A 14,046-nucleotide genomic window follows, 5' to 3' on the forward strand; every position below is an offset into this window, starting at 1 on the left:
AAGGTGTCGTGGTGTAGTTGGTTATCACGTCAGTCTAACACACTGAAGGTCTCCGGTTCGAGTCCGGGCGACGCCATTTCTTCAATCCTATTTTATATTTTCAATAAATTTTGGGATATTTATTTACTTATTAATTAACTAGTATTGTAAATTTGAAATTCGTATTTGTAGGATAACTTTTATTAGTATCTTTATCAAAATAAAAAGAAAGTTCAAATTGTACAATTTTTTATCCCCCAATTTTTTAAATTCATAATTTTGATTTTTTTAATTTTTAATTATAATATTTAATTTATTAATTTTATAAATTGATGATTTTGATTTTCATTATTAACTAATAATCAGGACTATTATGAGTATTAAATAAATTATAAATTAAATAAAAATGATTAGTCATTAAAAAAATTTAATAAAAGATTATTAACTCTAATATGATGTTTCTATAGGTGAAGTTGTATACAACAATAAAGGTGAAAAAGGTATTTGTGGAGAGTTATGATTATTAATAATTTTTATTAAATATTTTAATGCTTAATTTATAATTAACTTGATAATTTAATTAATCAAAATTATTTATTAATAATCTATCAAGAGAATCAAAATAACTAATTTATAAAATTAGGGGATCAAAATTGTAATTTATCCTAAACAAAAGAATATAAAAAGAAAATTATATTTAAATTTTAAATAAATCATTCAAATTTTAAATTATAGTATATTTTTAATTTATTATTTATTTATTTGTTATAAATAAAATAAATGAGTGGATAGTATTAGATAAAAGGGAAATAAAATGTTTATAATGTTAGGAATTTTTTATCGTTTTAATATATTTTAAATAAATGAAAAATGACATGAATAATAGTAGATAAAGATAAATTTAGTTTTTGTATTAATAAGAAATTTTTTTAACTCATTAATAATTTTTTATAATAATCTTTTATAATTTAAAATTAATTTTATTTAAGAAAAAAAGTCATGTAAAAATTAGAAGAGTAAGTGAAAACTTTTCTACTCAATGATTATGAAATGAAAAACAGAAAATATATATAAATAGTGAGCTAATTAAAGGAGTGAGAAAGTTCTCTAAACATTGTGCTTTAATTTATATAAAAAAATTATTTAATCTTTATAGTTGTTTAAATACTACCTTTTGTCCTTACACTTAAAAACCATCCCTTACGGTCCTTATGCTTTCAAATCTTTTTTGATCTTGTTACAAATGGCAAGAATTACAAAGTAAAGCTTAAGTAACATTAACAATCAAAAGAATGATTTGAAAGTACTTGTACAGGGACGATGATTATCATTAAGTATATAAATTAAAATATAAAATTTGTGTGATTATAGAAATTAAATGAGATTCATTATTAAAGGATGGGCTCTGGTATTTTATTTTGTTTTCAAGTGTTTGTTATCATTTTCCAAAAGCCCACTATATAGCAATTTAAATCTGGACTGAGTGATACTAAATCAAATTCTTAGCTAGGGGTGGGCTTGTTATGACAGCTAGATATCCCTAACACTAACAAATACAAATTAACCAGAAACCAAGCTTTTGGTTTTTTGCAGCTGGACAAAATATGAACCACCAAGGATTGTTTCAGTGATGCCAGCACAATTATTTCCACAAACACACACACACCCTTCATTTCATCAACTTGGAAATGATAAGGCCATTGATGATTTCACCACATGTCTTTCTCAGTGCTCCCAATAACCTCCATCTTGACTTCCACACCTTTGCCAACCCCATAAGCCTACCCCTTTTGATCACATTTCCCATACCACTTCAGCTAGCTAAATCTAACTCTAGCTATTCATCATGGAATGCATCTCAAACTTTAGGTTCACCAATAAAAAAAAGTATTTGTTATTAGATTTTATAAAATAAAATGATCTTATATGTTGTCATGATTTTAAATTACAATTCACGTCTACAACATAAAGGCTTGTCTACTCAACACATCATAACCATAATTTAAAATCATGTATGTTGATAAATTAAAAGGTTAAACATATAACTTTTTTATTTAAAATAAATAAGTTTTTTTCCTTAATTTTATAAGTCTCACTCACCATTGAGAGTCGAAGTGTGAGTTTGTGCCTACGCACATGTATGCAATTTACCATTTTCTGATTATACCCTCTGAGAACATTTTATCAGTACTTAACAGCCATGCATATCTGTCGGCTGATACCATACGATTTCACTTACAATTTTTTGCTCCCTACCAAACAGAATCCTGGTCCATGTCTCATGTCTTGTTTGAATTAATAATGAACCATCCTTTACTTGATTTGATTCATCAAACATTAGGCTAGTAATAATTCTTTAGAGGGCTTTCCATGCATTATCTAAAGCTGTCATCATCTTAGGAAACCTAAACACAATAGCACATACATCAAAATTAATGAATAAAAAGTTGGACTCTTACCCTTTACCCACGTTAAACAGCGACAAGCATACGTGACACCATGTATACACGCAAATTATGCACGTTTGTGGGGGCGTTGGTGCTACTATTCATGTATTGATGGATATATAAATTTCAGTTAGGTGGAGTTTTACATCAATGTGTTTACTGTTTGATAATTTTTGTTTAATTTAGTTGAATTATATTGCTGCGTGATGGTAGATATTAAGAAACCCATCAAATAGTGACCCCACTTGGGCTTTGTTTGGTAGTACTAGTAGACAATTCCATATGTACCTTGCTGCAAAACCACAACCTTTTACTCAAATTGTAGATGATGCAAACTTTGAATTTATTATCTAAGTTTTCCTTATCCATCCAAGATGGTTATGGTATGTGGCATATGTAATATTACTATTTTTTTTTTATAGTAAACTACTTCAACTTAATTTGATTTACTGTCATGAGAGATTAAAAAGATTCTTTCCATATGCACTAGTCAGAAGCAGCCCATACTGCGGATCTTCTGAATTTGTTTATGTCATATTTTTTTCTTTTACTTTGTATGAAGTTTTTTGAAGATATGGGGTCAATTGATTGGTTCATGTGCAATAATTATATTGTCTTAAATAATTTTTTGTATTTAAAAAAAAATAGTCTTCAGCTCTCAATAAAGGATACCTTGAGTTCACTAAAAAAATATAGAAGGCATTGAGAAAATACTTAGTAAAGGCATATTTATTTACTGTGAACTGTAACCATAAAACCTTTTTGTCATGCCATATAAAGTTTGACCGGATCATTTGGTAATTAAGAACTAACACACTTTTTATCTGTATTATTAATGTTCTTTTAAATTCTAAAGAACTATATTTACCATACTAGTTACTTTTTATCTCGATCTTGGATTTTTCATAAAGTTTGTCTATTAATTGTTTTCCTTTCACCATATTACTGATTACATTTATTAAAAAATTTCTCTTATTATCTTTTTCTTCTCTCTCAATATATGTACACACGCTCCAAAAAAAATGTGAAAAATATTTAAAAAATAATATTTAATTATTTTAATTAATAACATGTTGAATTTTAAAATGTCAGATTTTATAAATATATACCATCAGATAATATATATATATATATATATATATATATATATATATATATATATATATATATATATTATCTAAGGTTAAATTATTTTTTGACGAAAATAGTTTTTTAATAAACTATTTAAAGAATATTAAAATATGAATAAAAAAAATTAATTTATATATTCCTGCAGTACTATCAATATTTAAAAGCAACTTTTCATAAGATATTACGTTGATTGTAAAATAAATCATATATACTTGCATTATTCAAATTGAAAATCACGGGTCAATATTATATTGTAAAAAATAGTCCGGTGAAATAATTAAAAAGAATTGAATACACACAGTACATCTAATTATAAAGATCACTAAAAATTGAATACATGCATGGAAAAAATGTTTATTCGGTAAAATTAATCTAATTTAATGCGTATTTTTTGTCTAATAATTTAAAATTAATTTTACTCAATTTTGAAACAAATGGATACTAGGACTAATTATTGATTCATGCCAGCTGTACCATATATACGAGAGGATATGTAAAAAAAAGTAATGACCAAATTATAATCTATGATTTGTGTATGATACAATGTTGTTTCTATAGACTACAAGTATTTTTTTTATAGGAAGCAATTTTATTCGATCGAGAAAGAATCACTGGAGGTAGAAAAATATAAAGCAAATATTAATCAATATTTTTAGAGTATTAGTTAAAAAATTAAAAAAAAATTGAAATAGATAAAATTGTGTTGTTCATAATTTTTTTTATGTTCTTCTATAATCTTTATAATAAATATTTTTTCTTGTTATTATTTTTTAATCAATATCCTAAAAGCACTTATTATTAAAATTCAAAACATAACTATATACTGTTAAAGGATTTAAATTCAACATTATTAATTAAACTATATTAAGCCCGCACAAATTGATGTAATCCATACGCTCTAGTTGATGTAGGATTTTTGTTTTTTTTAGTGGATAAGAGTTAGCTAGGGAGTAGGGACTAGGGATGCATATCTAAAACATAAATTAAGCCTTTAAGTTGAATTCATGTGTCTAGTCTCTCTAGACCCATTGAAATGTGTGTACGTGTATATTTATCAATGACAAGTTGGAACATCATTCTTCTTATTCATGAAAACATTCATAATCTCATATGGTCAAACCTTAAAACGTGCTAAAGATCGAAAACCATATAATGTGTGAGTTTGACATTCAATAGCCTAGTAATGCCTAAATTATGCTTAGCCTTAGATTTATAATTAAACCCCCCAAACTCATTATCCTTTTTTGTTGTTCCTTCTCAAGTTATCTCTATGTTGTCCCTTCAAAACTACATAATTTTTATGATTTTCATGGAGTGGATCTACAATTAAATATTAACACAAATGTTATGCAATGTTGTTTTGAATGGGCAGCACAGGAACAACAAAGAAGTCATATCCTTATCTACAGCATCCATATTAAAATTATAAGAGATAGTTGAAGAAGAATACCATCTCTATCCGAGATCGTCGACCATCAGTTTAAAGCATACAATGGGGTCCTATGTATGGATATTTTTAATTTCAAGACTCTTAGATAGGACCAAATGCCATAATCCCAAAGCACTTACCTTGTGTTTGGATGGAGGATTTGAAATTTTTTAGGAAATTTAAATACACAACATTTTAATTGTCTTGATTTAAATTCCTTTTATTTTGTAAATATTTTGTTTGGATGAAGTAATTTAATTTCTTGTATTTTATTTTTCTTGTTTGGATAAAGTAATTCAATTTCAATGATATTCAAATTTTTATTTTTAAATATTTATATTTAAAAAAAAGTGTTGATAGCATCCCCAGCCACAACCCTTTCTAAACCAAAATCAATTGTGTTTGTTGCTTCTCCCACTTCATCTCCACCAGCTTCATCCCCTAATGCTGCAACTGCAACCCCTCCTATTTCATCTCCCACGATAGCATCTCCTCCATCTAAAGCTGTTGCTCCAGCTCCAACAACCACTCCTCTGGTGGCCAAACCTCCCGTGGCCACTCCTCTTACGGCTACACCTCCTGCTGTGACACCTGTGAGCTCGCCGCCAGCGCCAGTTTCGGTGAGTTCTCCACCAACGCTTGTTCCGGTGAGCTTTCCCCTTGCACTGACACCGACAACTCTGACACCCGTGGTAGCACCTAGCGTTGAGGTTCTTGCTCCCAAGTCGAAGAAGAAGACAAAGAAGAGTAAGAAGCGCACTGCACCAGCACTGTTGCCGGCATTGCTTGACCCTCCTGCTCCTTCGGTAGGAGCTCCGGGATCAAGCCAGGATGCGTCTTCTCCTACAAAAAAAAGTGTGAGAGAGAAAACGAAGGGGCCTATGATACGATGTGAGAGGAGAAAAGTTTAAATTCTTATCGTTCGGGTGGAATTTCAATTCCTATCATTTTATTTTATTAAAATTCTTTTAAAAAAATGATGTCATTTTAAAATTTTTGAAATCCTATATCCAAACAAGTAAATTATGATAGGAGTATTTTAAATTCACTAAAAAAATGAATTGTCTTATTTAAATATCCCATCCAAACACAGGGTTACAATATTTCAGATTCAATTGCACTCATCTTTACACGATAACATTTAAGGAGATCAATTTCAATTTTCTTAATATCCTCAATTTATTTACCATAAAAAAGAGGAGAGGTATGATTATTGATTTATATATATATATATATAGAGAGAGAGAGAGAGGTAGTGTCATGGATATCCATACGTGTGAAAGTGTGTAAACAAGAAATATAAAATAGGTAAAAGAAAAGGATAGGAAAGAAAACAGTATTGAAAATTATATTCCCTCTTAACAATTTTAGGTAATCAATGTTCATCATGGTATGGGGCAGTTAAATTCTTGATCAAGGGCAATTTTCTGTGAAAAATATACAGTGTAAACTGCAAAGAAATTGATCTTCTTAATAATAAAAAAAAAGAATGTGAGAGTTGTTGGATTGGAACATATCCCCAATTCTCTACCCAGGAATAGCTGCAATATTGCTCATGAGTTGCTGACTCTATTTTGTGTTAGGCGAGCACTGACTTTACATTTTTAAATGCTTGATCAAACTGGATTAAAACATTTTTCAATATCTCGTGAATATTTACATTGATAATCCCAGAAACAAACAAATAAATAAAGGACAAGAGAAAAGAAAAAAAAAAGGGAAAATAATGAAAAGTCCATGACATCACCTTGACGCAATTATTATATATACAAGAAACACTATTCATTTTCTATTTATTATATTTGCCCAATCAAATTGGGCCAACATCTAATGATGAAAATTGAGAAATTTGTATTGAGTAAAAATCATGACAATGTTTATATATAACGCCATAGGGTAGAATATTGCAAGCTAGCGGATTGTATAGTGACCTAGTTAATTATTAGCAACACGTTTATTTTTCATATTCATAAATAATATAAATGCTTCTGTTTGTTATCTAGAGTGTATTATTTATTTGGCCTAACTACCTGTTTAGTAGCTTTACTAATGATTCACTTCACTTCAAATATAACAACTACCACCTCCAGACCAAAAAGTATATATATATATATATATATATATATATATATATATATTATTGTGAGTAATAAATTTAGGGTTTAGAGGTACTAAAAGAACATATTTGAGTCATACAACTAAGATTAAAAAAATTCAAAAGTAACCCATGATAACATAAAAAAAGGACATTTTGAAAAACTCAGGACATGAGTTTTAATGTGAATGGGGAGTGATAGGATCAATTGATACTAAGTGTCAAAACTTTTGTACTTATAATATTTAATAACCTTCTATATAATACAAAATTAGTATTAACTTTGTATTAAGTCATATTTTTTATAGGCAAAGTCCTCATTTTAGAAATGAATTATTCTATTTTTCTAATATAAAAATATACATTTAATTTAAATTTATACATAAGATTAATTTGGATACACATATTCAAAACTAACTCTATAAAAATTAATTTTACCTAAATACAGAAAAAAGGCTCAAAATGTATTTACTCTAAAATTTAATTACTTAATTATTAGTCAATGATGGTGGCTTACGGCATAAGTTGAATAGTTGAATTTACACTTGGATCACTCATGTTTAAGCCTTGTCATAACATATTATAAATCTACGAAATTTTATCATTACAACATTTTATTTATTGAAAAGTTAATGATAAATGAAATTTAAATTTGTTGCTAAATCAAATTTATTATAATATATTTTTGCAACATATTAAATTTGTGCAATCATCTTGTTGATCTTCTTTACAACTACTAGCCTTTTTAGTTCATTTTTAATTTTATTCTCAATTGTGAGAATTGTGTTATGTGGCCACACATTCATTATCTTATCTTATGAGAAAATTACACTTGCACCTCCTAAGATTAATACTTACTACATTTAATCTCACTCTTTTTTTTTATCATACACAAGACTCTCTTGTTTTTTTTTTTACCATCCATTAATACTATCAAAGATAACAAAAAAAAAGGAGAAAAAAGTGAAGATCTACTGGTCTTTGCAGGAAGTGAAGCAGAGGTTTCCAAGCTAAGTGATCGCAAGCAACACGCAGTGAGAGCACTAGTCGTTGGTTAGGTCACTACAACATTGAGAGAGGTCGTAGACAGCGTCGAAGGAGGCAGGGATAGTGAAGTTGTTGTGATTGACAAAGGTGACAAAGTTGATGAGGGAGGTGAGAAGCAAGTTGATGTTGTTTTCGTAGGCGAAATTCGACGTGAAGTTAGACTGGGAATAGACTTGCATGAGAGTAATAAGGATTCTTAGGACATTTCACAAAAAATTAACATCGTTAATAACAGTGACTGTTCATGAAGGACAAAAGAAATGTGATTTTAGGAAGGGGGTGTAAGTGTAATAAATGCTAACTTCACAGGGGACAAGTGTAATTTTCTCTTATCTTAGAGAAATCAAACACGGTTCTTGTCGTACCGATATACCAAGTTACACTCTGCTTCACGTGGTTAATTTGTGTCAGATAATCCTTGTGCATACCATCAAGGTGATGCTCAATATAACTTGTTACTTGTGAATTTTTAAGAGGTGTATTGGATTAGGATTTTAAAAAATTATTTTAATATAAAAAGTCTTGTAGATTTTAAAGATTATGTAAAAATATTATGACTTATAAGATTTTTTTACAAGACTTTTATGATAGTTTGGATTTTAATGAATTTATATGATAAAATTTCAAAGATTTGAAAGGACTTTATAGATTTATAAGGTTTGAAAGAATTATGTGAATTTTTAAAAACATTTAAAATTACAAGAGTTAGTGAAAAAATAATAAGAAATGATGAGGTTTGAATAAAAAAGTAAAACCGATATAGTTTTTTAATCTTTTAATAACTAAATTGATTCTAGCTAGCTTTATGTCCTTAAATACTAACTCTTCTAACAATAGCATTTTATCATTCTCACTTTTGGATTTGAACAATCGATTTAAAATTATACTTTGATTTTCTGATTTTTTTTCTTAATTACTATAATCTTTTCATTATAAATCCAATGATATGTTTAAATGGGGTAGAATGGAGTGGTGAAGGTGGAAAATTTGTAGGAGGGTTATTATGTGGATGATGAAATTAAGGATGACAATCACAAAAATATTATGTTGAGCAGGTGATGAGCATAATTAGTATAAGAAAAATATGGTTAGTCTTATCACATAAGACAAACATTAATTTAGAAAACAAATAGAAAAATATAGAGGGGAGGAGTATATTTGACATTTTTTATTCGGAAAGAATAGGAGAAACATATTTGGCACATACATCTTGAAGAATATTAATGAGAGAAGAGTATATATGTGATGAGATAAAAGAAAGTCTCATAATCAAAAAAGAAAAAGAAAAAAAAAGTTTAGCAAAATCTCAAAGATTTGGGTGAGATTGTTTGATAAATATTTTATATTAAAAAGTCTAATAAAATTCGTCGAAATCCTTCTTAAAAAAACAATTCGTTAAAACTTGTTATAAAAAAAATGTTAATTGAATACCACTAGATTTTGTTGTTATCGTTAAAAAAATCTTAAAAGTCATAATTAAATATCATTAGACATATTTATACCATTTAAAAATCGTAATTAAATATCACAAGAATTTTTTATAAAAAAATTCTTTTTAAATTCTTGAAAATCTTAATCCAATATGCCTCCCTTAGAATATGGACATCTCAAATGTGAAATGATGGCCCGACAGCGCGTGACACGATTGACCCAATAAATTATGGTTAGGTAGACTTTAATATCATCTTAGTACGTGAGTTATGAATTTAATTTAATCATACAAAACTAACTTGTAAGGTGAAGATTATTCTCCTACTTATATACATTAGTTTGACCTCATCTGGACTAGTCTCAAGGTGAAACCTCTAACACATCATCCTCACCTTGAGGACTGATAATGAGTGACACAATAAGTTTAATAAATAATCATTAAAAGGTTTTATTTTGATATCATCTTAAAATGTGAGTTATGAATTAAGTTGATCAATATTATAAAATTGACTTATAAACTAAGAATGATTCGTATTTTTATGATTAAATTGGATTTAAAAGCCCAAAAACCAAACAAAACAATTACATCTTATTAATATTAGTGGCCTGAAAGGCATTCCCAATCAACATGCTCTCCACACAAGGTGGAGGATAATAAAAAAGAACGCAATCACAATCTAGAGATAAACCAAACTTTGTCAATATACATTGTTTTGTCCGTAAAAGTGATATTTGTGCTTGGTGGGTGTGAAATAATTAGTCACTAGCCTGACTAAAAAGGCAGGTTTAATTTCTGGACTGCCGCAAAATTTCCTACGTTAAAATTGTGATATTTGAAATAGATTTGATTTATTATTAAGTTTTCAATAATAAATTTGTACTACATTTGAAATTTCCAAATTATACACAATTCAACACAAATTTCCAAATCTCCCTGTTGAAGTTATAATGTTTTAGTTTATCTATACATCCATTTGTTTTTTTTAAGGCTCCATACATCCATTTGTTGCCTGTTAATTGGAGGATGTAAAATCAGTTAAGTTAAAAATCTGTTAGATGTTACTAGTGCATATATGTTAGTCGTGTTAGTGCCATTCTAATGTTTATTGAAAATGATGGAATTATTTAAAGGTTTATTGCAAATTTATTTACAAAAGAATTTAAATCCAAAATTTAAAAATTTAAAATTCAGCTTAACATAATTTGCAACCTCATTGTAAATAATTTACCAAAAAGCCTCATTGTAAATAGAAAGTGATTGAGGGGGAGTATGGAGAAAATCCCATCTTAACCTAGCTATCCTGGCAAATTAAAGAAAATCATATCTAGTTATCTTTATTAACAACGTATTTGGAATGACGTTTACAAACCATATTTGTTACAAAAATCACGTCCAAAGACCTCAATCATCCAAAAATTGTTTCTTATTACTTCAAATGAATGTGAAGAGAGAATAGTAATCCACGTTGAATTTTTATTAATTTCAAACATTCACTAAATAATTAAGCTGTATTTTAATTTTTAATCCTCGAAACAAACACCTAACATAAATGGAAGGGATTATATATTTCATTATATTTTAACCATTAAAGACTTAGCAAAGAATGTAACTAACCCACAAACCAGAAGGACAACCCAGATACTAATGATATAAATGCTATATAGGATGGCATATAAATTGAGAAAAGGCAGAACGCGTAATGGATCACTAACAATTGACATATTTGGGACAAGAAGTTAATGATGCTGAGACCCATGCTTTACCGTCACCAATCTAGCTAGCTTCACTCATCAATAGCCAGGGTCACCAATTAAAGTATAGAGAGTACAAAGAAAATAGTAATTGATGTATTTTTAATTTTTAATTCAATTCTTAGTTCATTTCTTCAAAAAGTTCACTTAATGGTAAAAACAAATGTGACGTTGTAGCGCCATATATACATATATATTTTACATTGTTTACACTAAGATTTAAATATAAAATCTCATGGATATTATTACAAGTTTTTTATTATTTTTACTATTAGGCTGATCCTAATGATTTTATCTAATTATTGTATATTTAAATCATAACAAAAATTATAATATTAACTTGATTGTGAAAAAAGAAATAAGGAGAAAGATGTTGTGAATTTGAATTCTTTATTGAAAAAATCAACCACATTAAAAAAATCATAATTATATAAATTAATTAAAAGAAAGTAAATCAATTTGATTTTAGCTAGAGTGTATTGTCATGCCTTCGACTGAATTAGAAAAAATAATAATGGGAAAACTTTGATTTTATCCTTAGAGTTGCATTTTAATCTTAAAAATTTTGTTTATCATGAGTCTTTTTAAAAAAAACATTTCTGTCATATTAGTATTTTAAAAATTATCACTAATTAAATAATCATTCAAAGATCTAAAATGTCACTATATTTAAATAATTAGTTTAATGTGAGATTAAATTTATGAAGAAAAAAATTTATAAAAAAATTAAAAGACTAAAATAATAACATTTTTAAAACTAATAAGACAAGCAAAGATTTTTTTTATAAAAAAAGTGCAACTATTGGGGAGTTTCTTAGAAAATAAATTAGTTTAAACACGTGCAAAAACATTTTCAATACCTTTCCAACAGTCAATATTACATACTAATATACATATAGGCAGAACAATAGAAATGAAATGGTATTCATTTAATTATATTCTGTGTTTTTATTTTAATTTATCTTAGGGGAGATAATGGGGTAGTGCGGATTTGAGTGGTAACCTAACCTCCTGATATTTGTTTCGTTGGATGAAATTCATTGTATACTTTTTTCATACGAAATCTATATATGAAGTGAAGTATTGATGGATTTTATGAATAATTTGCGTGTATATGTAGATATTTCTTAATTTAAAAAAAATTAAAGAAAAATAAGACAAAACTTAAAATATATAATTTTGAAATATATATTTATATTCATTAAAAAATAAATAATTTTAAACATATAATTAAACTGAGTAATTTAGGACAATATATTTTATAGATAATTATGGCCATTCAAAGTTACGTCTGGAAACATGGGAGGAAAATAATCTATATATTTTATACTTTTACTATTTATACTTCTCCCGTTTGCTAAACGCACTTCTCATATTAACATGAATACCCTTTATACCAAAAATACCTATATGTTTTATCCAAACACGTATAAAAACAAATATAAAAAATGTAGTGTGAATGTGTGATGCTGCTTTCAACTTGATGGTCCTACCAAATTGGCTTCGATGCATTAAGACTAATAAACTATAGTACGGTGGGGAAAGATTTCCCCAATCATTATTCACGCATGTGACTCTACATGTATAATTGTGCCACAAACCCCAAAAACGATTTTGTCGACGAGTTTGAGGAAATGGCTCGTGCACATTATTAACGAGGACCGTGAAAATTTTCTAATTATCCAATAATTCAAACAAAGTTCAGTTACTATTCCTTCTAACTCATAAAATACATCATAATAAATAATCAAATACTATTTTCATTCCTCATTTTAAAATCGACACAAAGCTATTTCTTAAATAGAAGGAGAGTTTTGTGTTGTGATTAAGGTAATTAATTTCCAAAAGGGTCAATCCACCTAATGTGTTTAGCATTGCCCTGTAAAATTATTCACCCAAGGGCCATGGTGTCAAAGATTAGTAAGACAAATATATATAAGGTGGCTGCCAGAGAGTTTCTGGTTAAAATGTCACCTGATTTAGCGGCGATCTAAAGATTTCTTATCGTTATCAAAACGTGTCCATTTTATATTTTGCATCTTCAATATCAATTTACCACAGTGGACTGGTTTGAATAAAAAGCCTTGGAATCATTAATGTATGTAAATATATAATTTTAAATTTCGTCTTGAAATTTATGCGTATGACAAAAGTATACGCAGAAAAAAACCACTTAGATACGTGAAAACATTCTGAGAGGTAGCCTAAAATATTCAAATTTAATTTCAGTTAGACCAATCACTCGATGACAAAAAATATTGTTAAAAATTTAAATGTTAATTTTGACTTGGATTCCTCTAAAGTGCACCTTGTAGTTTAGGAAGTAAATAAAGTTGGCATGTCATAATTATTCATTACAATAAACTGTTCAAATTGTTTCAACTATTTTTTTTTTATGTGCCTAATTTTACTCTATTTCCCATTTTACCCTTTTAGATCTACTGGGCTGCAACTTCTCCTTGTACCGGAAATCCACCGGGCTGCGACTAGGACGCTCTCTTTTGCTCCCTCCACCACTTTGAAATTCTAAATTGTGTTAGTTTGTTATATTTATTTATTTATAAAAGAAACATACATATTCTAAGATTGTCTATCTTGGAAGGATAGATTTTAAAACAATTTTTGTAAAATAATTTAAAATAATTATATTTATTTACAAAAATATCATTATATTTGTTCAAGACGATTTTTTTTATCATCGACTTAAAATTAGCATCGTCCCAAACCCCAAATCC

General features: G+C 27.8%; 1 protein-coding gene and 1 non-coding gene across 2 annotated transcripts; both read left to right on the plus strand.

Annotated features, from left to right (window-relative positions):
• Positions 1 to 2: 2 nt before the first annotated feature.
• TRNAV-AAC lies at positions 3 to 76 on the plus strand. Its single transcript has one exon. It is a non-coding gene; the product is annotated as a tRNA-Val (tRNA).
• Positions 77 to 4,709: 4,633 nt separating this feature from the next.
• On the plus strand, positions 4,710 to 5,897 carry LOC114369503 (lysine-rich arabinogalactan protein 18-like). The gene is made up of 2 exons (XM_028326739.1): positions 4,710 to 4,713; positions 5,338 to 5,897. Exons 1-2 carry the CDS (start codon positions 4,710 to 4,712, stop codon positions 5,895 to 5,897), a joined length of 564 nt encoding a protein of 187 aa, XP_028182540.1.
• The last annotated feature ends 8,149 nt before the right edge of the window (positions 5,898 to 14,046 follow it).

Source organism: Glycine soja, chromosome 2 (genome assembly GCF_004193775.1).
Source record: "Glycine soja cultivar W05 chromosome 2, ASM419377v2, whole genome shotgun sequence".
NCBI classification, from domain to species: Eukaryota; Viridiplantae; Streptophyta; class Magnoliopsida; order Fabales; family Fabaceae; genus Glycine; species Glycine soja.